A 25,137-nucleotide genomic window follows, 5' to 3' on the forward strand; every position below is an offset into this window, starting at 1 on the left:
CATGCTGTGGAGCAGCTGAGCCCGTGCACCACAGCTACTGAGACTGAACTCTAGAGCCTGCAAGCCACAACTGCTGAGCCCACGTGCCACAACTACTGAAGCCTGCCCGCCTAGAGCCCGTGCTCCACAACAAGAGAAGCCACGACAATGAGAAGCCCGCACACCGCAACGAAGAGTAGCACCCGCTCACTGCAACTAGAGAAAGCCCGCGCATAGCAACGAAGACCCAACGCAGCCAAAATATATAAATTTATATTAAAAAAACCCAACAACTCTATTTCCTTTCTTGTCCCATACCTGTTCCCCTCAGGATTGAGGAGTATCAAAGTAAAGGGGGCATTGAAACCAAGCAGGGCCCTGTGGGACTTTCCCAAGTACAAAAGTCCCATTTCTTATTTGTAGAAAAAAAGGCTTTAGACTCCTAGGCCTTCCCTGAGTTCCAAAGAGCAGATGCAAGCAGTCAGTGAAGAGGACAGTAGTGTCACAGGACTCCTGGTTTCTCCTGAGGGGATATAGATAACAATCTGATGCATATCTTTTTTTAAATGAATATTTAGATTTATGAATCAGTAGATTACTTCAGTTCTTTGTGATTTTTTATTTTATTTTTTTATTTTTGCTGTGTTGGGTCTTCGTTTCTGTGCAAGGGCTTTCTCTAGTTGTGGCAAGTGGGGGCCACTCTTCATTGCGGTGTGTGGGCCTCTCACTATCGCGGCCTCTCCTGTTGCGGAGCACAGGCTCCAGACGCGCAGGCTCAGTAGTTGTGGCCCACGGGCCCAGTTGCTCCGCAGCATGTGGGATCCTCCCAGACCAGGGCTTGAACCCGTGTCCCCTGCACTAGCAGGCAGATTCTCAACCACTGCGCCACCAGGGAAGCCCCTGATGCATATCTTTGAGTTGCTCTGTAGAGACTAAGACCCCCATCCAGGTGGACGATGGCCACTACATGCTGACCACAAGCAAGGTAGACCCCAGACTGGTTGGAACCAGAAGTTTGAGATTCCTGAAACATCAGCCTGTTACCTCACCACCAACCAATCAGAAAAAGGTCCACGAGCTGATCACGCATCCTACGACCCTCTCCTCTAAAACTGTCTTTAAAAACCCTTGCCTGAAAGCCATCCAGGAGTTCGGGTCTTTTGAGCATGAGCTGCCCATTCTACTTGCTTGGCGCCCTGCAAATAAACCCTTACTTTGCCGCAAACACCTGCTATCAGAGTTTGGCTTTCTGTGCCAAGGGCACACCAGCCCTTGCTCAGTAACACCTAATGCCTTCCTTTTCCATCCTAACTTTAGAAGTCGTCTTGTGAGTGGACAGAATGGACAAGAGATGGCTTCTCCTTGGTGTTGGAGGGAAGAGGCACCCCTGCCATTTGCATGGTTATCAGCTTCTATTGACAGTTCTTTTCCTCTTTCAACTCTCAGAGCTACCACAAACATTTATATTTAAAGCAGTGCCATACAAATAGCCCACATCTCTGCCCTTGTCTTTTCTCTCCCAAATACAGCAGTGTACCAAAAAAGAGTCCACTCACAAAGTAGCAGCTTTCTTTCTGTATTTGTATGTGCTATTTTGAGATAGGAGAGCTAGGAAAGGAATAGAAAGAAGGGGGAAACAGGTCTTGGGAAGGACTGGAAGCGTTACAGTGACTATCCACGTCAAAGTTGAGTATACTTAACAGTGAATGCCTTGGTTGAGCCCTGGAAAGTGCAGAGAATGAGGCTTCTAGAAGCATTCACTGTTTCTCATGGATGCTCTTTAAGAGTCCATGATGTGGGGAATGAGTGCTCTCATTTACATATGAACCCAGGAATGTGTATTTAAGAGGAGAAAAATCGATTTTAGGTTCACAGTTTCATACACACACCTACAATAGAAAGATATGTATGTATTATATAGGTATATGTGCGTATATACATTATTTGTATGTGTATGTATGTATTTATTCATTGACTTTATTCTCCATGGGTATTTCTATTATTATGTCTCTCTCTTTCTTCTCTTTTCATTGTTTAATAGTACTCTAGAAAACATTTTACCTGATTAGGAGTTGAATACACATTAATCAGTTCATCTGCTGTGTGCTTTTTAAACTTTGAAAAGACAAAAGTCACTTTTTTTGGATTTGTAAATGTAGAGGCATCAGCTCAAAATTGGGAGGTGTGCAGGGGAAGGGTTGAACCATCAGAACCAAAAAGTTTTGAGCATTCACCTCGCATGAGTAGGTTTTAGCTTGATGTGTGACTTTTTAGAAGACAGCATTTTGTTATAATTAATGTAGAGCAGTGCCTTCATTTACAGTATTGTGATTCACAAATCTGTCAGCCATCAGCTCTTTTCCAGCTGTGTTCAGAATGCAAAGAGCCACTTTCTGATTCATTAAATGCTGTTTTGTCAAATAGCAGAAGTAAAGGCCCATAAGAAAAGGGGGGAAACCCTCAGAAACGTAGCATCTTCGGTGTGTAATTGTAGATTAGTGACTACCAGAGACCTGTAGTTTAGCCCTTAAGAGTATCTAAATGCAGGTGGGTCCTTTTCCACACACAGCTGAAATAACCTGGGATCTTGAGCATCTAAGGTCCTGGGAGCTGGGTCATACCCCCATTTCCCACCTCATGACTAAGCTTGCTGTCTGCTGCTTGCCGTCCTGATTTTGCTTTTATCACCACTGCTGCCTAAACTGTCAACAGTTTGTCTTCCCAGCCAATTGCTCCCCTTCTCTTCTGCCTGCTTTCTTTTGTTTTACCTACTCTTCTGGCCTGGCATTATCAAAAAGTCCTGTTATGCTTCTTATTGACAAAGCAACAGTTTCAGAATATTAGATGTAATTTTTGAGTCTTTGTTTTGGCTGCCCTGCTATTGATAATCATGGGTTCATTCTTTCAGAGTTTTCTTTTCTCTTAGTTCTCATCTTAGCTTCATTCTGGATACTAGAGGATCCTAAAAGGTTCTTCATTAGATAACAGAAATTTTACTGTAGTTCTGTAACCCAAACAATTATGAATAAAGAACGTGACTAGTAAGATAGTAATGGTACTTAGTGGCTACATTTATAGAATATTTTTATGTTCTAGGCAGGGAGGCACAAACTTCACATGTATCAGTACTTATCAATTTGGGGGGTTATATTTATAAGAGGTATTTCTTAGAATTTCCATTAGATGGAAGAGCTAGTGCATAAAACTGCTCACTTAACAATGAAAGCTGAAAAGAAAAAAATGGAGAGGAGTAGTTCACATAGAATTCATATAGGTAGGTGCAACATATGTTTTTCATCAGAGTATTTGATTCAGTCTTTTAGTGATATCTAAGCTATTATGAAATAAATTCTGATGGAGTAACCTTGGATTTAGAAGATTATTCTGGAGATGTAGATTCTTTGGTTTTAGGAAAAGTCTTATCTCAAACTTTAGCACACATCAGAGTCACCTGGAGGTCCTGTTAACACAGATTTCTGTCCCTGTCCCCAGAAGTGTTTTTTGTTTATTTGGTTTTTGTTTTTATGTTTTTATTGATATATAATTGACATATTTTTAAAATTATAATTTTATATTGGAGTATAGTTGATTAACAATGTTGTATTAGTTTCAGGTGAACAGCAAAATGATTCAGTTATACATATACATGTATCTATTCTTTTTCGGATTCTTTTCCTATTTAGGTTATTACAGAATATTGAGCAGAGTTCCCTGTGGTATACAGTAGGTCCCTGTTGGCTATCCATTTTAAATATAGCAGTGTGTACATGTCAAACCCAAACTCCCTAACTATCCTTTCCCCTCAATCTTCCCCCCGGTAACCATAATTGACATATTGTGTTAGTTTCAGGTATACAACATAATAATTCAATATTTGTATATATTGCTTTTTTTTAACTGAAGGACAGAGAATGAATTCATATTCCTCAATAGTCTGAGTATCCAAAGCTCATGTTGTTAATCACTGTGTACTCCCTCACCAAGGCCTTAAAGAACCCAGTTTGGGTAGAAGGCAGTAAAAAAGTTCCTGGGTGGGAGAGACAGCAGAGGAAAGGTGGCAAAGAAAGCAACTTTTCAGACTGAAATAATAGTATTGGCTTCAAAACATGTTCACCTGACTGTATTTTGTCTCTCATCTTTTCCCTTTTTTGTTTGACTTTTAACAGAAACCTATGTGTTAAACAGGTAAAATTTTATCAAGAAGCTGAGAACATATTTTTCTAGTGTATGTTATAGGTAGTAGAAAGTCTAGGTGGATGATGATGAGAGTTTAGCCAAATTAACTGGATGAAATAATGATAATTCCTTGTTGGCTAATATTTTTGAAAATTCCTGAAATAATGAAACAAGTTGCATAAAAGATATGCTGCTTCTCTCTCATTACACAATAAGTAACCTGTAGCCATCATAAATAAAAGTAGAATCCCATTTTAAGGAACTTTGCAGAACATCACAACTTCCATTTCTACACAAACCTTATTAACATTATAATGTCTTCCTACAGTGCGAAGTGGCTCAAGTATGAGCTTTAAATTTTATTTTGGGAAGTTAGTAGTATACCATAAGCATAAAGAATTGGTTTGAAATTACGTGAAAAGAAATGCTTTTAGAGTTACAAAGGCAGTGGTACTTGAGAGGGAACCTATCAATACTGTCATGCCCTCTACTGTAGCTATGTTTGAATAATTGTGAAAAGTTCATAGTCTTCCTAAAACATAACAGATCAGGAATCAAGGGCTGCTGGGCCAAGATGATATTCCTCTTTGCACAACCCATCTTAGTGAGTGTCTGGTTCTAGACTTGCTCCATACGGAATGGACATGACACTCAGCATGTGTCAGAGGGAGTGTCATGGATGGTGGGGCAGAGGCGGGAAAGTCTGAAACCTCATGATCCATAAGGAAAGGAGAGATTAGCAGACTGTGACAGCAAAAGGCATATAGAAAGCGGGAGAAATTGTTTCAACATATTGCCTTTAAGAATATGTTTTTTCTCTCTAATTTTAAAATCTGTTTATGGACTGTCCACAGACATTTATCTGCTTCCTCTGCCTTTTTTATGAACTTAGGAAATCTGGTCACCTGTTATGAAGGCTTGGTAAAATTCTGACCCCTCTCTCCTCTTCCTTTCTCAAGTCCCAAGTGATGCCCCAGCATACCCTTTACTCAGATCACCTTTTTTACTTTCCTCTACCTTAGTCCCTTGAACATTCATCCTTACTGACTTTCATTTCATGTGATTGATAGGGTTTTTGGGTTTTTTGGGTTTTTGGGTTGTTTCCCAGTACTCTCGAAAGCAGAATCACATATTAAAATGATGATAATGGCTGCCATTTACTGACTGCTTACTTTGTGTAAAGTACCATGTTGAGCGTTTTACTTTCATTACTTCATCTAACTCTGAAGTAGTGAATATGAGTATCGCCATTTTGTCAGTGAAGGAACAGGCGCAGAAACAAGCACTCAGCTTCTAAGTGATGGACCTAGGATTGACTGTGGGCATTCTGGCTTGAGTCCACATGCTCTCAGCCTCCTTCACCACCTCCCATAACTGGAATCACATCCTAAACTGGAGGCTCCTCTTTAGGCAGCAGTAGCCCTCTAGTTCCTTGTTCTACCTGATAAAACCCTATTTGCTAAAAATGAATGAATGTGAAATTCACAAGCCACCAGTGTGATAGAGAAAATAGTTAGGTATGTAAGCAATACTAAATAGCCATGTGTGTGACAGGGATTTAGAAATTTCTTAAACACCTATAATTTTCTGTTTCTTGTCTATTGCCTTGTTCTTTCTTCATATCCATAGTGGCTAGACATAATAGGTGCTTTATACATATTAAATCATTGAATCTGTTGTGTATAAATGAATAAAGCCTGTGTTAGAATGACATGTTTGTTGGGGCATAAATATAGCTTGATTTTCTAGAACTTGGGGGTTTTCATGGTTGAAGTGAAACAGGAGGGTGGAAATATATCATTGCAAGAATATAGAGTGCTTTAGAGTTACATGTCTATACCAACAAGTATCTATGGAGTATCTGGTATTTGGTAGGTATTATTTTAAGCAAGTGTGTAATGGTGTGTAAAACAGGCAGAGTTCTTCTCATGGAGCCTGTGATCTTTGTGAAGCTAGTTATTTAGTTCCATGTTTATAGCTGAATAAATTGAGACAAGAGGAGGATGTTTCCCAAGATTGTCTACTAAGTAGTTGGTAGCTTTACATCTGTAAATTATTACCTACTGCCACGTAGCCATGAGATCCATTTTAGTTATTAAGGTAGGAGTTATTTTCAGTCTTATGCTGGTTAATTTTACAAGAAAAATATTATGCAATGTAATAGTCCTGGTGGTGTTTTTAGCAACCATAACTCAGCTTCTCAGGTATACTCATAGTATGTATTATCTTCCTTGGAATATCTACAAAGTAATACTGAGCCTGCCAAGTATATAAACCTAAACTTGTAGCAATCTCAACATTAGAGGAGGATATAATAGATCTTTGTGTGGGGGAGGGAAGGAAGTGAGAGGGAGGACTGGCGCATGTGACAAAGTCATGATCTTTCAATTGAATAATCTTATAATTTAGCAGAAACATCTGGGCTTTCCCAGATGGCATCATGATGGTAATTCATCAAGGGAACACTTTTGTGCTAACAGCAACTAGTGAACTTGGGGGGAGGGGATGAGACTTTTCTTCTTAAATTGTAAAACCGTGACCCAGGAAGCCTTGGGGAACAGAACTTGTGAGCTTTACAAATTGATGTAGTTGCACAAGTTGACAAATTTTAAGAAGCACTATTGTGTGCAGAATAGGAACTAAGTAATAGGAGGAGTCAGCTAACTGTAAAAGAAGTAAGTGAAGTGGTCTCTTACCCTCAAACCTGTTGAAGAAGAATTGGCATACCTACCAGAAATCTATTTCTGAAAAGTATCTAAATAATATCATTTAAAACGAAAAAATTAGAAATAACCCAAATGCTCACCAGCATGAAAATAGATCAAAAATTGTTTATACATACAATGGACTATTACCTTGTAACACAGCAGCGCAAAGGGTAAAGTACAAGCTACACACTACAATGTGGATAAATCTTAGAAAATACAGTTTTGAGTGAAAGGCTTAGGTTATATACAGTATCAAACCCTTTTCGCTACAGTTAAAAAAAAAAACAAGCTAAAATACTATTTAGGCATCCGTGTATTTGTAATATTTCTAAAATAAGACAGTGATTTACACAAAATTCAGAAGTAGCTGCCTCAAAAGGGGAGGCAGGAATTCAGAACAGAGAAGGAGCATGTAAATGAAAGACACTGGTCTGTTTCTCCAGTTGGGCAATGGTTTCATGGGTATTGGTGATTTTTTTTTAAGAATTAAAATTAGGCATCGAAGTTTGTTATTTAAAGAAGTTCTAAAATGAGTCATTTTAGAAAATCGTTCCCCCCCACTTCATTTATCTTTTAACACTTCTGGATGTATCAGGTGTTCTTAATATGTCCACCCGGATAAGTAAATGCGGCGGGAACTCGGTAAGATGGTTTTTTCAATGGTACAGTTAAGCAAGTGACATCCTTCACAATAGTCAGGAAGAATCTGGTTTACCCTTTGCCAGCACAAGCAGAAAGATACATGCTGGATTCTCAGCTTCTCAGAAGATGCCCACTTGGGAATTCCCTGTGCTCAATGGTTAGGATGCAGCACTTTCACTGCTGGGACCTGGGTTTGATCCCTGGTCAGCGAGCTAAGATCCTGCAAGCCTTGCTGCTTGGCCAAAAAAAAAAAGAAAGAAAGAAAAGAAAATGCCCACTTATTAAAAACATAAACTAGATGTATAAGGGTGACTAAGTGGAATATATGGTTTGTGAAACATTAAGGTGTAAAGCATGAAAGCGGTTAAATTTTTTCTCTGCTTCAAATCTTAACTTTGTTGAAATAACTGTTTAGGAAATTTCAAGAGGACCTTGCCTGTGTTACTTTGTTTTTGCTTTTGTTTTGTTTTCCTTTATTTTCCCTGAGTAAAGTTTAATCCTTGGGGTGGAGTGCTGAAGCTGCAAAGTATAGAAGAAAAAATGGACTTCATGGGCATTCTAGAAGCAGCTGGGGATCCTGGTTCTGCCACTTGCTAATTGTGTGATCTTGGGCCAGTTATGTGGCTCAACTTTGGTTTCCTTGAATGTAAAGAGGAAATATCAATACCTACTTTGTAGGATTCTTTTTTTTTTTTTTTTTGGCTGCATTGGGTCTTCGTTGCTGTGCACGGGCTTTCTCTAGTTGCGGCGAACAGGGGCTACTCTTTGTTGCGGTGCACGGGTTTCTCATTGCGGTGGCTTCTCGTTGCGGAGCACAGGCTCTAGGCGCGCGGGCTTCAGTAGTTGTGGCTTGCGGGATCCAGACCGCAGGCTCAGTAGTTGTGGTGCACGGGCTTAGTTGCTCCTCCGCATGTGGGATCTTCCCGGACCAGGGCTCGAACCCGTGTCCCCTGCACTGGCAGACGGAGTCTTAACCACTGCGCCACCAGGAAAGTCCCAACTTTGCAGGATTCTTGTGAGGATTTGATATGATATTTACAAAGCACCTAACAGAAAATAAAAATTCAATAAATGGTAGCTACCTTAAGTAGTAATAATTTTTCCACATTGTATAACAGGGCCATTGGGTGTGACAAATCAGCCTTTGTCTTATAATAGTAGCTGAGTAAATATACTTTAAAGGAATGTAAATACTAACTTTGAAAAGTGAATCTCATTTGCTTTGAATCAACCATAATGTGGAAAATTCATGCTGGGTGAGCAGTTAGAACATAGTATTGTTCAGATCATTATCTTGGATTTGAACTTCACGTAGCCTTGTTAATTCTGTTTTAGGGCCACAAACTACCCCAGACCTCCTCACAACTCTTTTACAAATATATGCTGTTATTCTCAAGTGGAATCAAATGAGAAAATAGTTCAATACAGCTTATAATTAGTGTGTTTATGAGAAAAGATTATGAAAAAAAAGTTCAAGGTTTGTATGTCTTACTGATGACTTAATATTGCCCTTATATTCTAAGCTAATATGTTTACATGGTAAAAACATTACCAAGCAATATTTAAAATTATTTTTATTAGTCCTCTATTTAGTGCGTGTTTTCATAGTAAATTCATTGCTTATGAACAGAACAATGAGTAACTGTCATGTTGAAGACTCAAGAGTGGTTACCTGCAAACAGGTATAACTGGGTAAAAGTACAGGTTTTCCTGCCCACCCACAGTTTTTATTTCTGAAATAACTGCTAATACCCCCTCAAACTGATAGGTATGGGAAACTCAAGGGTAACCAGTGCAGACAGGTTTTTCTCTCCTTGGCAGAAGTTTTAGTTGCTTTGGGCTTCCTTCCTTGTGTCTACCTGGAGAGGACCTTTGGAAGGAATGTTAATCAAGTTTCTGTGCTTATTGACCTAGATGTTTTTGTTTTGCTGGTACATTGTAATCAATCCAGATCTCCTGTTCAGGGTTAAATAAATGCTTATTGTTTGGTTGGTGGGAAGATTGTCCATCATGGTTTGTGACAGGCTGAATTCAGATGTTGGTGGACACAGGCAATCCCAGAGCATTCAGATTAATTCACATATTCACAGTTCTATATTTTAAGAATGTATCAGTGACCTAGAGTCTTGATGTCATATGTACAGATAGCCAGGGCTCTTTGGTATTGTGGTTCCAGGAACTATTCAGTGTAATTTTAAAGATTTTAATGACTGCTTAACGGTGTTTTGAAGTATTACATGGCTTAAAGTGAAACTATAAACTATCTCCCTTTAAGTTTTAATCTATAAAGATGTCTGGCTAGAAAGGAATTGCACTGTAATTAAATGTGAATGTGTTAAATAAAGACTTATATTCAGTATTTGGATATGTAAACTCTGCTTCCTTGAAGAAGTGATCTTGTCTTAAGCTGCATGCCCAGTGCCCGGCACATGGAGTACTCTCAGTGAATATTTACTGAATGAATGAATGAATGAATAGCTCTGGTCCAGATGTAGAATAATGTTGGAAGAGATTTAAATAGAAATGAATAAACCTAGTTGGAAAATTTTATTTTCCTTAGTAACTTGCTGATGTTCTTCCTAATTATAAATAAGCATATACGTATATATATTCTTACATTGTACCAGATTGCCTTCCCTCTAACAATATGAAAATACCTGTTTACCTACAGAATCTGGTTCTGAGCATTTTTTCTTTGAGTTGAATCTCAAATTAGGATGGAAGCATTTATGAATTTTTTTGTATTTGCTGTAAACACTTTATTCCAGTATGGCTTTCCTTTTCATTTACTTAAAAAAAATTTGTTTTATTGAATTATAGTTATTTACAATGTTATGTTAGTTTCAGGTATACAGCAAAGTGATTCAGTTATTTATATGTATGTATGTATGTGTGTGTGTGTGTATATATATATATATATATATAAAAAATACTTGGGCTTCCCTGGTGGCGCAGTGGTTAAGAATCCACCTGCCAGTGCAGGGGACACAGGTTTGAGCCCTGGTCTGGGAAGATCCCACATGCCACAGAGCAACTAAGCCCGTGCACCACAACTACTGAGCCCACACACCACAACTACTGAAGCCCGCGCACCTAGTGCCTGTGCTCTGCAACAAGAGAAGCTACCACAAATAGAAGCCTGTGCACTGCAACGAGGAGTAGCCCCTGCTCGCCGCAACTAGAGAAAGCCCGTGCACAGCAACGAAGACCTAACGCATACAAAAATGAATAAATATTTTTAAAAATTTTAATAATACTCAAGGAGAAATTTTTCTTTCAGTTTTTAGATAACCCTCTGATAAGAAATCCTAGAACACAATAAATCATCTTGGGACATATTTCTTGAAGTTTTGTGCTCCTCCTAAAAACCAGACCCTTAAGTAAAAACAAACAAAAAACAAACAAACAAAAACTTGTTTTCAATCGTCCAAAACATTTTCAAAGAAAATCTTTGTCATCCCTTATCTCCTTGTTATTTATGTAGCTCAGAAAGCAAGTACCTAACTTCTTGCTACCAAGGCATAATGGTCTCCTTGGATAGTATAGATACGTGGGTGGGTGGGTAAACTGGTAGATTGGTTTAAGAGAACTGGATAATGTGCCCTTAGCATGTGCCAAGATGGGAGAATTTTTAAGGTACTAGAAAATAATCTAATGCAGAAACTTGGTAAATACAGCAATATCAGAAGGGGAGGGGGAAATTGCCATTAATCAGGAAGGATTTTACTTTTTTCACTTCAAGTTTTTTTTTCTTGCACTTCTGTCCTGTCTACAAAGTTAGATCTTTGTACTTTAGAGAAGGAAATTATGAATGCCTGAGAGTATGGTATTTAAATGGAAAATCTGCTTTAGTTTTTCTTAAAACACCACCTTTAGCAGAGCAAAGAATTTTGATAGCTAAGTATATAAGGAAAAAAGAGGTGAATTATGTGCTTGTTAAAGTAATCTAACTACCTCTTTTACCATCTTTGCTGTGCAGTATTACCCAGTATTAACTGTCTTCCTGTTATCCAGCCCTTTTATCCCACAGAGAGGGGAATTGATGAGGATATGTGCATTGTGTTATGTCTGATCACAGTTTGACTAGCATAGTCTGGAAGTGGGTTGTGCAGGATGAGAGCTAGCAGCCTAATTGCTCTCCCTGCATCAGCAGCATCTATAAAGCATCCTGGGAATTGCTCGCCCTACGTTCAGAGCAGCTGGTCACATGAGCCTGAATTTTCAGTTCAGTTCATTAGTCAGCCATTTTGGTCAACACCCTGCTTACTGCGCACGACCAATCCTATTAGAACTCAGCATCCCAGCTCCTCTGAGCAGATCCTGGAAGTGATTTCTGCAGTTCAGGATTTTTTTTTTAGGCTAAATCGAAAATACTGGTTTATTTTTTTGTTCGTTTTTTTTTTCTTTTGTACTTTTTTTTTTCCTGCACAGAGAAGGAGGATTTTTCACTTACTCTTACAGAGGCCAGTTTTTCAAAGCCAGCTAAGGTAGCATCGGCTGTGCAGGATTTCAAGCCTCTGGCTCAGCTGAAAAAGGAGGAGGTAGGGAAGGGAAGATAACAAGAGAGAAGCTGGAAGAAGACAAGCATCATCTTATTGTGCTAGGTGGTAGGAGCTGTCTATGAGAAGAGATAGTGTAGAATTGTTTATCTTGGACAGTTAGTTCTTAAACCATAAGGTGTGTTTTTTTTAACCTCCCCCACCCCGTTTCTTGAGAGCTTTGTTGCAGAGCTTTGGATTGGGGGTTTTTGTTGAGGAGGCTGTATTTTTGTGCGGGGTGTGTGTGTGTGTGTGTGTGTGTGTGTGTGTGTGTGTGTGTGTTGTGGTCCCAGCTGAGTCATCATGTCGGCTCTGACGCCTCCCACCGATATGCCGACCCCCACCACTGACAAGATCACACAGGCTGCTATGGAGACCATCTACCTTTGCAAATTCCGAGTGTCTATGGATGGAGAATGGCTCTGCCTGCGAGAGCTGGATGACATCTCACTTACACCTGACCCAGAGCCTACCCACGAAGGTATGGTTAGAACCCATCCACTAGTATCTCACCAGCATCCCCATTGTTACTCTGGCTGGGAGGGTCAGGGAAAGGCAGGAAGAACCCATGCTGTAAACTATTAACAAGCCTGAAAACCTTTCATCCTTACCTACCACCAGCTCCCCTTTTCTACTTTACTGGGAAAAATAATTTTTCCCTGCCCCCTGAGGTATCCTTTCAAAAGATGCTGGTGCTTGTTTAGAGTTCTTTGTCTTGAAGCCTCTAAAAAGAACATTTGAGGTCACTTATCACATCTGACCCTAATCAACAATGAAAAAGCTATTAATTCTGATTAGATGCTAAAATATTATAGAAATTGTAGTGATTCTTAATAAAGATAAAAAAGCATGACCATAATTATAGGGTTGTACATGATATAGTTGAAACGCTCATGAAGGGTATCCTATCATCAGGATATAATGTTAAACAGGCTATGATATCTAGAAAATATTTGGTCAAACATTTTTTTCTTTAATAATATAGATTATAAGGTTAGATGAGACAGCAGTTTTCCATTCAGTGCTTATTTAATGAATATGGTGTCTTAAAAAAGCACAATGCCTTAAAAAGGCATGATTGATAAGGTAATTCCTTCCCATGGAACCTATTGGCCATTGCTTTTTATAAGTTATTTGTGGTATCTATGATGACCCATTTGAAATTTCCACTGTCAGTACCTTTGAGACCTTTGTGGTTCTTGACTTGTGACTTTCTCCCAGAACCTTTTCTAAATTGTGAGAGCGTTTCATCTTCTACCCCTAAATTCTCTTAGTACAGTAAGAAAGAGAATTAACATGAGTCATAATTTGAGTCAAATTGTTTTGTATTTTCATGTAGTGACCTCTTAGCTAGTGTTTATTCTCTACCCTTAAAATAATGAAGACAGAAATGCTCACGTATGAGAATAAATTCTTCATAAAATCTGCCTAATATTTAGACATACTGCAGGATAGAGGGCACAAGGTGAATTGCACTTAGCAATTGGGTTAGGAAAAGTGATTCCTTTCCCTTGACCTAGTGTCATTGCAATCTTATCATGACTCAGATTTCACTCTTTGTGTCTGAAAAGGATTTTATTTTCCCAGTTAGACACTTTTAGGGAGGGTTAACATCACAACACAAAGCATTCATTTGGGTGTGTCTTTAAGGGCAATGTTTAAGTAGTTTTTAAGGCCCTTTGCATCTTTTAACAATTGATTTGTCAGCTGGACAGCTTCCTTTGGCTCTAAGTTTCAGAATGTACACAGGGGTTAGAGGACATCAGCTAGAACTGCATACAATGCCAGTACTGTTAAGAACAGCCTCCAAAGCTTTAAAAATCTTTAGGGAAGAAAAATACATTTTTAGAAGGCTACCAAGAAGTCTTTTAGCAAATGCCTCAATTTGCATATTTTGTTTTAAAATATATTCATTTTGAGAGTCACGTGATATCAAATATTCCCTTAATTATAAAATTTAATGTGTCAGTGTCTCAAAATAACTTTTAACAAATTTAATAATTTGAATACATATTTGTTTTTTGAGCAAGATTCCTGTGAGTGAACAAAAGTGAGCTGTTTGGTTCACATAAGCATTTGTAGTGGTACTGTTTAAATTCAATATGGAGAACTCTGTGATGGAAAATGTATGAGGGCTGCAACCTAAGCTTAAGTGGCACATCCTTAGATTAAGGGAAACAGACAAATAGGAAGTTCCCAACACCTAAGAGTCAACTATGGAGGGTGTGGAGGAAAATAGAGAAATGCTAACAAATGAATTTTGGAATTCTGCCTTAAATTGGGTAAAAGAAGAAACAATTTCAAATGATTAGCACTAGAAGTAATAAAAGAAAGTCCAGACCCAGGAAAACATCTGTAGGTTTAGTGATCTAGGAAACCAGGTAAATAAAATACAGGGATTTTGTTTCCTTGCTCCACTGGCTAACTCTGGATGTCTAAACAGTCATTTGAACCAAAGAAATGTCTGCTTTAATATTGATGCTAGTGACAATTGTTAAGTTTAATTTAGCTACTAACCTTTAAGTGGTGATCACCAGGCCAGTGATAATGGGAATCTTACTGTGTTGACAAAATGGAGCACCTGGTGCCCAGGCACAGGAGTATTCATAGAATACTTCAGACATCTGACCGCGCAAATCCTGCATTGGGGCCCTCTGACTCCCACAAGAGAAAAGGGGCAAAAGCATAATGTATCCTCTTAAGAGGATAATATAGACTAACTTTGTGGCCTCAGCACTACAAGCATTGCGGTTTCCAACTTTTGTTTTCTGAAAACAGTTCCTTCCTTCACTGTGCTGTCCAAAGTGTAGGCCTGGACCTAGAATTTCTGCCTAGCTTAACTCTTAAATACGTGGGAATAAAAACTCACTTAATTCTTTCAGTGCTCATTGGTGGTCAAGGAGGTGATCTTTCTCTCACTTCTTTTAATACACTTTTTTTTGAAAAACCTGGAGCAAATCTCCAAACCTTTAATTGTAAGGAGAAGGTTCAGCAAAGGCTTCATCCAGTAAGTGACACTTGGGCTGGGCTCAACCTTGCGTGATAACTAGACCATCACCAGGCTGACACCGTGGCGGGTAGGGGTTGGAGGGGACGTTTCAGACAGTACATAGTGAGCTGGCCAAGCTCGGGTATAACAAGTAGTTAGGACTGGTACCTACCAGATAGTAGGTTAGGAGGATTAAATGAGATACTTAATGTAAAGTGCCCTATAAATTTAGTTATTTGTGTAATAGTTATTCATGGAGCAGTGGTTTGAGCTGCAACAGTTTAAGCCCCATTCTTAAATCTATTGCCGTTTTAGTGTGTATTTCTGTTTTTATATCTAACTTTCTGGAGTAGTCTAAACTAGTTGTTTACCAGACAGACTAAAGGTTAGTAGCTTAAATTCATACAAACGAGAAAATAATCGGTTAAAAATAAAACGCAGTTATCAAGAAATACTTCTTTTCCTATTAACCTTCTTTTAAAGAAGAGGAATCTGACATTGAGAGGTGAAACGCAGATGATCGGTTTAGTACAGTATAATATACCATTTGGTTATAAAGACAGCTATAAGCTTTGAATTATTTTTTTGACTTAGAAAATTTCCTTCTCAAATACAGATAATAAGAGGCAGACTACGAAGAAATGATACACTGAGCAGGCACATTGAGGAGAGAATCTCTGCTCAAGTCTTTGATTTTAGTGTTACTAGAGAGAACTGTATGTGATGGCCGACTTCAGACGTGCTGTTACTGCGTAACTCTGCAGTTTTCCCCTGGTATTTGCATTTTGCTTTAGTGTTCATTAGACTATCTGGCACTTATACTGTAATGTATAAAGAGATAGCTTATATGTAACATCTGTGAGCGTAGTAATGATACTGCACCACATGCAAGGAGTGTGTTTTGGTCTGTCAGTTGGTCAGAAATATTTATTGGGCATCCCTTCATGCAAAGTCCAGTTCTAGAGACTAAGAAATAGGTGGCCCTTGCCCTCAATGAATTCACAGTCAAGGAAAAGAGAGAAAAGAGATGAAACAAAGATGTCAGAGGCTGCTGTAAAACAAGTGTGAACTACTTAGTTGCTAAAGGACAATCCTGTTCCTTAGGAACTGGACATGGAATTCAAAGCCAGGTAACACTTAGAGTGACCACACCTCCCAAAGGACAGTATGGGTGTAGATTTGGGATCAGGTTTTTCCATTTAGTAGGGAATACGCTACTGATATAACAAGCAAGGAAAAATCCCCTGAAGATGAAATGGAAAATGTTTGTTATCTGGTGACTGTGGAAAGTGTCTGGTGCTGAGATAACTCCATTGACATTTACTAACGTACTCTTACTCATTAATATCACTGCACACTAGTAAAACCCCATTTTGCTTGGGACCTGCATATGTTTTAATGAAAAAAGTGCCTGTCCCAGTGGGCATTTTGTCAGGGGAAGCCAAATGGCTGGTTACCAAGAAACTTCATAGCATGAATTCACTACAGTCTAGTGCAGGGCTTCTAAATCTGGAAACCATGATTCAAAAAATTATATGTAAAATTTTACATTTGTGCTTTTTTTTTCCTAGGGGAAAAATCCTTAGGGTCTGTTAGAACCCCCAAAGAAAAAAAGCAGTGTTTAAAAAACACAGTTTTTATCATAAGATCAGAATTTATGCTCCACACTATGCTAGGTCCTGAGGTACAGCACAGTGAATAAGCCCGCTCCTCCGTATTTTCTGAGCTTATTGACAAGTGGGAAGTAGGGTAGTTCAACAAGTAAAATGGCAATCACTGCAGTACCATGGTACAGAGCCAATGTATGAAATATATATGTATGAAATTATATAAACCAGATTTAAGGCATCTGGTTATTGTAGTTTTCTGCTATGATTAAACAAATAGTGCTGTATGTGTTAGGCCATAAAAGAGGGATTTATGTGCTCCGTTCCACAGCAGAAGCTTAATTTTGTCTTTCATTTTAGTTTCCGCAACTACCAGGATCTAATTATGTCACATCCAGATTCCTACACCTACTTTTAGCTTTTCTCCAAACCATTTCTCTTCCTATACTGATTCATTCTTTATAAAATTGCCAAATGAGTCTTCAAGAAAGTAAACTTTTCATTCTTGTACAAGAGCCTGTTTCAGGCAGCCTTTATATTGAATGTAGAATATTCCTGAAAAGGTGGTAGTGGTGGTGGTGGTGTAGCAAGAAGAGATGCTATGGTTTATTGAGCAGCTACTTTGTGCCAGGAACTGTTTCCTCTAAGTAATATATATGTATTATCTCATTTAATCCTTACAAAAACCCTTTGAGCCTAGGTACTGTTATCCCCATTTTACAAATTGACAGATTCAGAGATGTAGTAAGTGTTGGAGCCTCCATCCAACCCACATGCAGCTCACCTACACCGCAATTCAACAATAGACCTGTGTGTCATAAAGAACATCTTCCTCCCAGTCTCTGGTGACATATTTCCAGTAGTTTTGTACACAATTGAACGTGGCATTGACCAGCTTATGTCCAGTGAGCATCCAAATGAGGCCAAAAGCATGCCAATTGGGGCAGGCTTGCTGATTGCCATCAATTAAATTGGATATCTTAGCATTTTATCCACTTGGGGTTTTTTTTCCTCTTTCCACCCGTTTTTATAAAGCCCATAAAAATATTTACATAGTTGTGCAGATGCTGCGAAACAGTAAAAATGGCACACTGCTGAAACTGACCTGGTGGGCAGGCAGCACCTTTATGTGCTAAATTTAAAATGTTTCTCAAGTAGATGTGCAAAATGACGTGGAAAGCTGTTTGTGGTAGCAGTAATGTTCATGATTATGGATTGTCTGAAACAGTAATGACGTTGAATCCTTATTCTTTAGCTAACTATTCCCATGCCCTTCTTTTGGGTAATTTTACTTATCAAATGTTTTTTCAAACTCCTTTTCAATGCTTACCTATTTCAATCAGGCTGTGATTCTGCACTTTGCCAAAACCCTGATTATTCTTGTTGTTATACTATTCCCGCTTTAGATTCTCCGTGCTGACATTAAATTAGGAAAGGGTTCATCAATGAACCTTTTCCAAAAAGTCCAATATCCTTCATCTCCTGAATCGTTGGATACGGTCTGTGTCATTTGATTGAATGCACTTTAAATCATTCTCCAGTGATTTATTTTAACCTATGTGATTCATACTTTATGAGATTATACAGAAAGTTCTTTAGGGTAAAACTTTTGCATCCTTCAGAAGGCCTTATATTACTGTGTACTGTTTATTGTAGCTATCTACCACACTTTAGGTGAACTCATTAATGCCTCATAACCCCAGAAAATAATCATTCTTAAAAGAAAAGTTTATGAAAAGATTATTGGAATACCTTCCCTCCATTACACATAACTTATGTTTCTGGGTATTTTAAATTTTTAAAAATCATTTATCTCATATTATAGACTCATTGTATCTTATTTCAAAAATGGAAGTTTAGGGCTTCCCTGGTGGCGCAGTGGTTGAGAGTCCGCCTGCCGATGCAGGGGACACGGGTTCGTGCCCCGGTCCGGGAAGATCCCACATGCCGTGGAGCGGCTGGGCCCGTGACCCATGGCCGCTGAGCCTGCGCGTCTGGAGCCTGTGCTCCGCTACGGGAGAGGCCACAACAGTGAGAGACCCGCGTACCGCAAAAAAAAAAAAATGGAAGTTTAGTACAACAAATAATTTGTTGTTGTTGTTTAAAATATCTATGATTAATATTCAGTGCTGATGAAAGTGTGGGAAGGCTCAGATAGGGCTCTGCTAGTAGGATATATATTGGTACAGCCTTTTTGGAAATCACTTTATCGGTGTGAATCAAGAGCCTTGAAAAATTAAGTTCCAGTTGTTTTACCAGATATCTATCCTAAGGAGATAATCAAAGATAAAGGCAAAATATATAGGTATATATATTTATCACTGTATTATGATTTATAGTAGCAAAACTTTAAATGCAACTTAAATAACCTAATAGGAAAATTGTTCAATAAATTGTAGAGCATCAGTACAACAAACACTAATAATGGTGTTGTGGAAGAATATTTAATGGCAGGGAGTATTTTTTAAAATATAGTAAGTTTTATGGGCTTCCTTGTGGCGCAGTGGTTAAGAATTAACCTGCCAATGCAGGGGACACGGGTTCGTGCTCCGGTCCGGGAAGATCCCACATGCTGCGGAGCGGCTAGGCCCGTGAGCCATGGCCGCTGAGCCTGCGCGTCTGGAGCCTGTGCTCCGCAACGGGAGAGGCTGCAACAGTGAGAGGCCCACATACCGCAAAAAATAAATAAATAAAATAAAATATAGTAAGTTTTAAAAAGTGTCTCCCAAGCCACATATACACTGTGGTCACAGTTTTTTTTGCTGCGTTGGGTCTTAGTTGCCACAATTTGCTTTAAATATAGGTACACGTACACACAAGTGAAAGGAAATGTACGAAAAATGTAAAAAAGTGGTTTTCTCTGGATAGTGGAACTACAGATGATTTTTATAGTCTTCATTCTTCATTATGTCTTCCAAATATTCTACAAGAGGATATATTACTATAATCAAGAAACAATGTTATTTTTTTCTTTAAAGAAAAAAGCTTAATGAAAACTGTAGATGTGCAGTCATCCATCTTTCTAACTCAGAGTTAAGTACCTTACATGACAGAGTTTCCAACAGCCATGAATAGGAGAAATAGCCTAAAAGTGGAGCTACTGGGCTTCCCTGGTGGTGCAGTGGTTGAGAGTCCACCTGCCGATGCGGGGGACACGGGTTCGTGCCCCGGTCCGGGAAGATCCCACATGCCGCGGAGCGGCTGGGCCCGTGAGCCATGGCCGCTGAACCTGCGCGGCCAGAGCCTGTGCTCCTCAACGGGAAAGGCCACAACAGTGAGAGGCCCTCGTACCGGAAAAAAAAAAAAAAAAAAGTGGAGCTACTGCTTTAGATTCAATTTCCACTATAATTTTTTAATATTTCTAGTAAACATCTTGAGTTTTTCCAGGTCACAGGTCAGGGTTTATTTTTTGGCATGCTTTGTTTTCAGAGCTGTCTAAATGCTGCATGCTGTGCACAAGGGTGACCCACAGCACATAGACTTAGGTGCATTTAGTACAGCATTTGATTTATTCCTTTCCTGTGTTCAGAAAATAAAACCTGAGTTGTTAGGATTCTCTGTTTTACAGAATCGTGTTGTTCTTTGCTTTCGCTCTGGCACTCCTCCTTTTGTAATCTGCCCTCAGTGAGATTATTGGAATATCTGTTGCCACCAACCCGGTTAGCCTCATAGTCAGGTTCTCTCGAGTTGTGATTACGTGTGCACAAGGCAGTCTTCGTGAACTTCTCAAAGTGAAGAGGTTATAGCTTTTACTACCATCTCAGAAGCCTACCAGACAAAGTTCTTTGGACGAGGTTCATCCCTTCTTGTTGTTCTGCTCTGGGAATAGTCTGGCTAGTCACCTTTCCAAGGCAAGTTTTACCCACTTGCCTCTGAGATTTTATAAAATCCTAAATCTGGGAGAGAAGTATCAGCAGAGTTCCATTTGTACCTCAATCTGTAATGAAACCATAGAAGAGCTACATGTTTCCTCTGAGCTGACAGTAATGTGCTCTCCCTAAAATCAGCTTTCTCCTTCTGATTTCAGGTCTGCTTTCAATTTCTTCCCAACTCCCTAGTACTCCTGTCACTGGAGTCTGCTTTAGTGCCCTGTCATTAATCACAGTGCCTTACTACTGTCTTTCCTCTTTATTGGTGAGCTTTTTCTGGACCGTTTTTGAACGGAGCTTTTCCTTTAATTTGTGACTTTCTTAGTGTAGTTCACATTAACTCTTCTTTGGGTTATCAGCGCCTAGTGCCAGAAGGTTATTTGTCCTAAGCTAATCATGGACATCTTTGTCATTTTCCAGAGGTACATGCTGTACCAGATTAGATAACTAATACTCAGTGATGGATCTCAGATTGGAATTCAAGCTGTTGGATTCCCAAGCCTGGGTACCTGTGAGACCTGGCTAGGAAGAGAGCACGGCTGTCACTTGAGAGCGCCCACAGTATTCTCTGTGCTTCAGTGTGGTTCTGTATTATTTTGGGTTTGTTGGTTGTGCCCCTTTTTTGGGAAGGTGGAGAGTATAATGGGGCATGATTTTCCTTTGCTGTTGTTCTAACCCCACTGGGACTGCTATGAAGTACTTTTGAGTACAGGGAAGTAAATACTAAAATTCATTCCCTTGCAATTTTTTTGTATTTGAACTTTGCCAGAGAACAAATAGCTGAATTTGATGAGCTTAGAAACACATGTGTAGAGGGACAGTGAAACATACTTATTGTCAAATGACCCCTAAGTATTTATTTTTCATCATAATTAAATTTCCCCCAATAAAAAAATATTATATCAGCATATTGAAAATACTGGGGTTCTCTTAGAAAAATATATTTAGAATTTTATATATATATATATATGAATTTTAGTGAAAACAACTTTATTTTTAAAGTTGTATAATATACTCGCATTTAAGAGTCACAGAATACAGACAAGTAAAAATATATAAAACAGTAGAATTCACCTAAAATTCTAGCACCTATCAGTAACCACTGGTAAGCTCTAGCAACCTGATTCTCTTTTTTAATATATACACATGTGGTTCGTTTACAAACTCGCACAATTTTATGCATGTAAGGTCATCACATACCTGTCTTGTGTGACCTGCCGTTCTTCTCTCCACTTCAGTAAATAGAAATCTCTACTGCCTCATTTAATGTCTTCACTTGTTTGGATGTGCCATGATTTCTTTACTCCCTTATGATAGATATTTAGGTTATTTCAAAATTAGGCTACCCCAAACAGTTTTGGTACATCATTATGTTTATAAATTGAACACTTTTCACTTGAACAATTTCATTTTTAGAAGTGGAATTTCTGGGTCAAATAGTAATATATTTTACTTTTTTTTATACACATTTCCAAGCTGCAGTAAACATTAAAAAAAAATTTAATGCCATGGTGTCATGAATTTTCATATTGGCTGCTTCTTTGCAACTCATTTTCATCTTTTGCCACTGCAGTTGGTTGTGGTTTCCCACACTATTAAAATCTGAACTTTCAAAGGAAACAGTTGTGGGGTTTTAGGACAGTTGATTCAGCAGCTGCAAACTGCATGATAATGTTTTATCTGTTTTTTTTTGGGGGGGGGGGGTTCTTTGAGCTAGTGACAGTGTCCTAGCAGAAGAGAATGAATTTTACTGCTGATTGTACAGTGAGAAATTTCACACTTCTCTAAGATTGCTATGGTTTACTTTCTACAATGAAAAGGCTGCTGGAATTTCTTTTTTCTTTCTCCAAGAGCTGTAAAACTTAGGGTATGTATGAGATGTACTCTGTGTTATCTGAGAATTTCACAGTGTCCTCTTTTACGGGCAGCAGCTACCCAGTTGAGGTCCAGTTAGTCAGAGACGTTATTTTCTGCCATTGCAGCCATTCAGGCAAGAGGGCAAAGGGTCTCCTGATGCAGTGGAGGCCCCTTTTTTTCATCCCCTCACTCCCCGTCAGGCCCTGTGTCACGTAGCTGCTCACCTGACTTAGGAATCTGTTTTATCTAATACCAATCCCTTTTTACCTTGTGTCATAGTTACATAGTTCTCCTCAAGGGCAGTGTCTGTGGATATTTCATCTTTGTCTCTTCTGTACAGATTAACTGTCCTAACTGCCTTAGTAAAGCCCTGTGCTCCCCGTTCGAAAGCCCTGTGCTCCCCGTTCGTGCTCAGCAAATATTAAACGGCTCAAATGTTGATAACTGTATTGGAAAAACCTGCATTCCTCCTCTTGTGTCTCTCTTTTACTTTCACACAGAACACTTCACTTCCGACGCTTCTTGTCACCAAATGTGTGGGATTTTTCCCAATACCAAGCAATTCCATGACACCAGCTGGGTGTCCCACAATTTAACTCCTTTCTGACTCTGTCTACCTGGAGATAACATCAGATCCCACAGATCAAAGGCTCAGACCCTCAAGACTGTTCCCTCCCAGCCCACAACCATAACACTTCAGCTGCCAAATGCAAGTTGTAGGGCCCCAGGTCACCCACCACTTCTCTCTGGCTGGGCTACAAATCACAGATTCCCATGACCTCTCTCTTATATTCAGTTATTTGCTAAAGAGCTCACAGAACTCAGGGAAACACTTAACTTAGCGTTTGCCAGTTTATTAGAGGATATGATAAAGGAAACAGATGCACAGCCAGATGAAGGGATACGTAGGGTGAGGTCTGGGAGGGCCCAGAGCGCAGGAGCTTCTGTCCCTGTCTAGTTGGAATGCATCACCCTCCCCGTGTGTGAATGTGTTCACCAACCTGAAAGCTTTCAAACCCCATACTATTGGTTTTTAAAGGAGGCTTCCTCACATGGATAAGACCAATTTTTAACTCCATTTTCAGCCCCTCTCGTCTCTTCAGAGAGGTGGGGGAGTGTTGCTGATAATTCCAAGCTTCTAATGATGGGAACCAGATCCCATTCAGGAGCCACCCAGAGTCACCTGATTAGAACAAAAGATGCTCCTACTGTTCTTAGCACTTAGGAATTTATACGGTTTCAGGAGGCCTCTGTCAGGGACTGGGCATGAAAACCAAAGATATATTTCTTATTATAAATCACAGTGTCACAGTAACTTTTTTTTTTTTTTTTTTGGTGGTACGCAGGCCTCTCACTGTTGTGGCCTCTCCCATTGCGGAGCACAGGCTCCGGATGCGCAGGCTCAGCGGCCATGGCTCATGGGCCCAACTGCTCCACGGCACGTGGGATCTTCCCGGACCGGGGCACGAGCCCGTGTCCCCTGCATCGGCAGGCGGACTCTCAACCACTGCGCCACCAGGGAAGCCCCACAGTAACTTAATATTACCTTTTCCAGGACCATTTGTATTTCTTTGCAGATATTTTTGTTTTTTATTATACTTTGAGGAGAAGATAGACCTTGGCCTAAATTACTGGTTTATTATAGCAGGACCTCTTAGCATTTTTTTTAAGTTAGCTTGACAGTTCCTCTGCTAATATTTATTATTAGGTTACCAACCTAATTATATTATTGTTTAACAGTGTCTCAGCTGCTAAATTTGTCCTTGTTCTACTTACATTGACTTATGTTCTTTCCCTGTGTTTAATAGTTAGTTTAGTTTTTTTGTTTGTTTGTTTGTTTGTTTGTTTTCCCAATCCCATTACCTCTATTTCCTTTGAATAATTATGGCAAATATACTTAGAGGACTCCAGTTTGTAGCCAAATCAAAATACAGGGCACATATTGGTTTCTTATAAATGTAAAGTTGACATTGAGTACCTGTGATTTGCTAAGTACTTTAAATTAATTAACATTCACTTTCACAACAGTCCTTCAGAGTTATTTGTGATCAGTGGTTGGGGCTTCAGGAAGGCTGTCCCCTCAAGAAACTCTCAAGAAACTCTAGTAAACTTTTAAAAAGTAACACTCTAAATCAAAGACACCTAGCCTCAAGGAGACAGTGTAACTTGGTTGCTTTTGTCTCTAAACTTGACTGCAACTCCCTTGTCTATAGTAATAATACTCCTGAAGAGAGAACATATCGAGAAGAGAGATCTCACAAGCCTGGGTACATAAACAATGGAGAAGCACTTTGAGTCTATTCCAGTGCTTCTCAGGAGGGATGGAGCTTCAGCTCTCCCTCATGGAGAGAAAAAAGAAGTAGCTATGCAGGGTCCAGTGTCAAAGCTAGGCCCTCTTTTACCAGACCACACTGCATCATCATTGAGTCACCACGTACCGTAAGAACATCTATTTTACAGTACCACCTAATTAAATATTTCCAGAGCTAAGTAAATTAGTCTCCATGTTTAGCCAGGAAATGGTTCAGTGAACCTCAAATTACCTATGCTTCCTAATTCAGGGCCTTTGTATAGTTCCAGCCTGTCTCTTATCTCTTGACTTTAAAAGATGTCTTTGTTCATATGCATCTTAAAAATAAGATGATAGAGTCTGTTAGGAGCAGCATTTTTAACTGCTTTAAATCCAAGCGTTTAGAGTGGAGTGGTGGTCCTGACATTGCATTGGTCTCATGGCACCACACCCTGTGACAATCCACTTGGCATTTATAAGGT

General features: G+C 39.3%; 1 protein-coding gene across 8 annotated transcripts in view; it reads left to right on the forward strand.

Moving 5' to 3' along the window:
- Nucleotides 1-25,137, forward strand: part of RUFY3 (RUN and FYVE domain containing 3) — an 84,103-nt gene that overhangs the window by 3,841 nt on the left and 55,125 nt on the right. For 2 of the 8 annotated variants that reach the window (XM_082838383.1, XM_082838387.1), the window contains exon 1: nucleotides 11,787-12,524. The exons of the other annotated variants lie outside the window; for them this stretch is intronic. In XM_082838383.1, the coding sequence (XP_082694509.1) occupies nucleotides 12,347-12,524 (178 nt within the window). In that variant the 5' untranslated portion in view covers nucleotides 11,787-12,346. Of the gene's footprint in view, nucleotides 1-11,786; nucleotides 12,525-25,137 lie in introns of those variants that run through there. 8 annotated transcript variants of the gene reach the window in all.

The sequence above is a fragment of the Leucopleurus acutus genome, assembly GCF_964270905.1.
Source record: "Leucopleurus acutus genome assembly, chromosome: 4".
NCBI classification, from domain to species: Eukaryota; Metazoa; Chordata; class Mammalia; order Artiodactyla; family Delphinidae; genus Leucopleurus; species Leucopleurus acutus.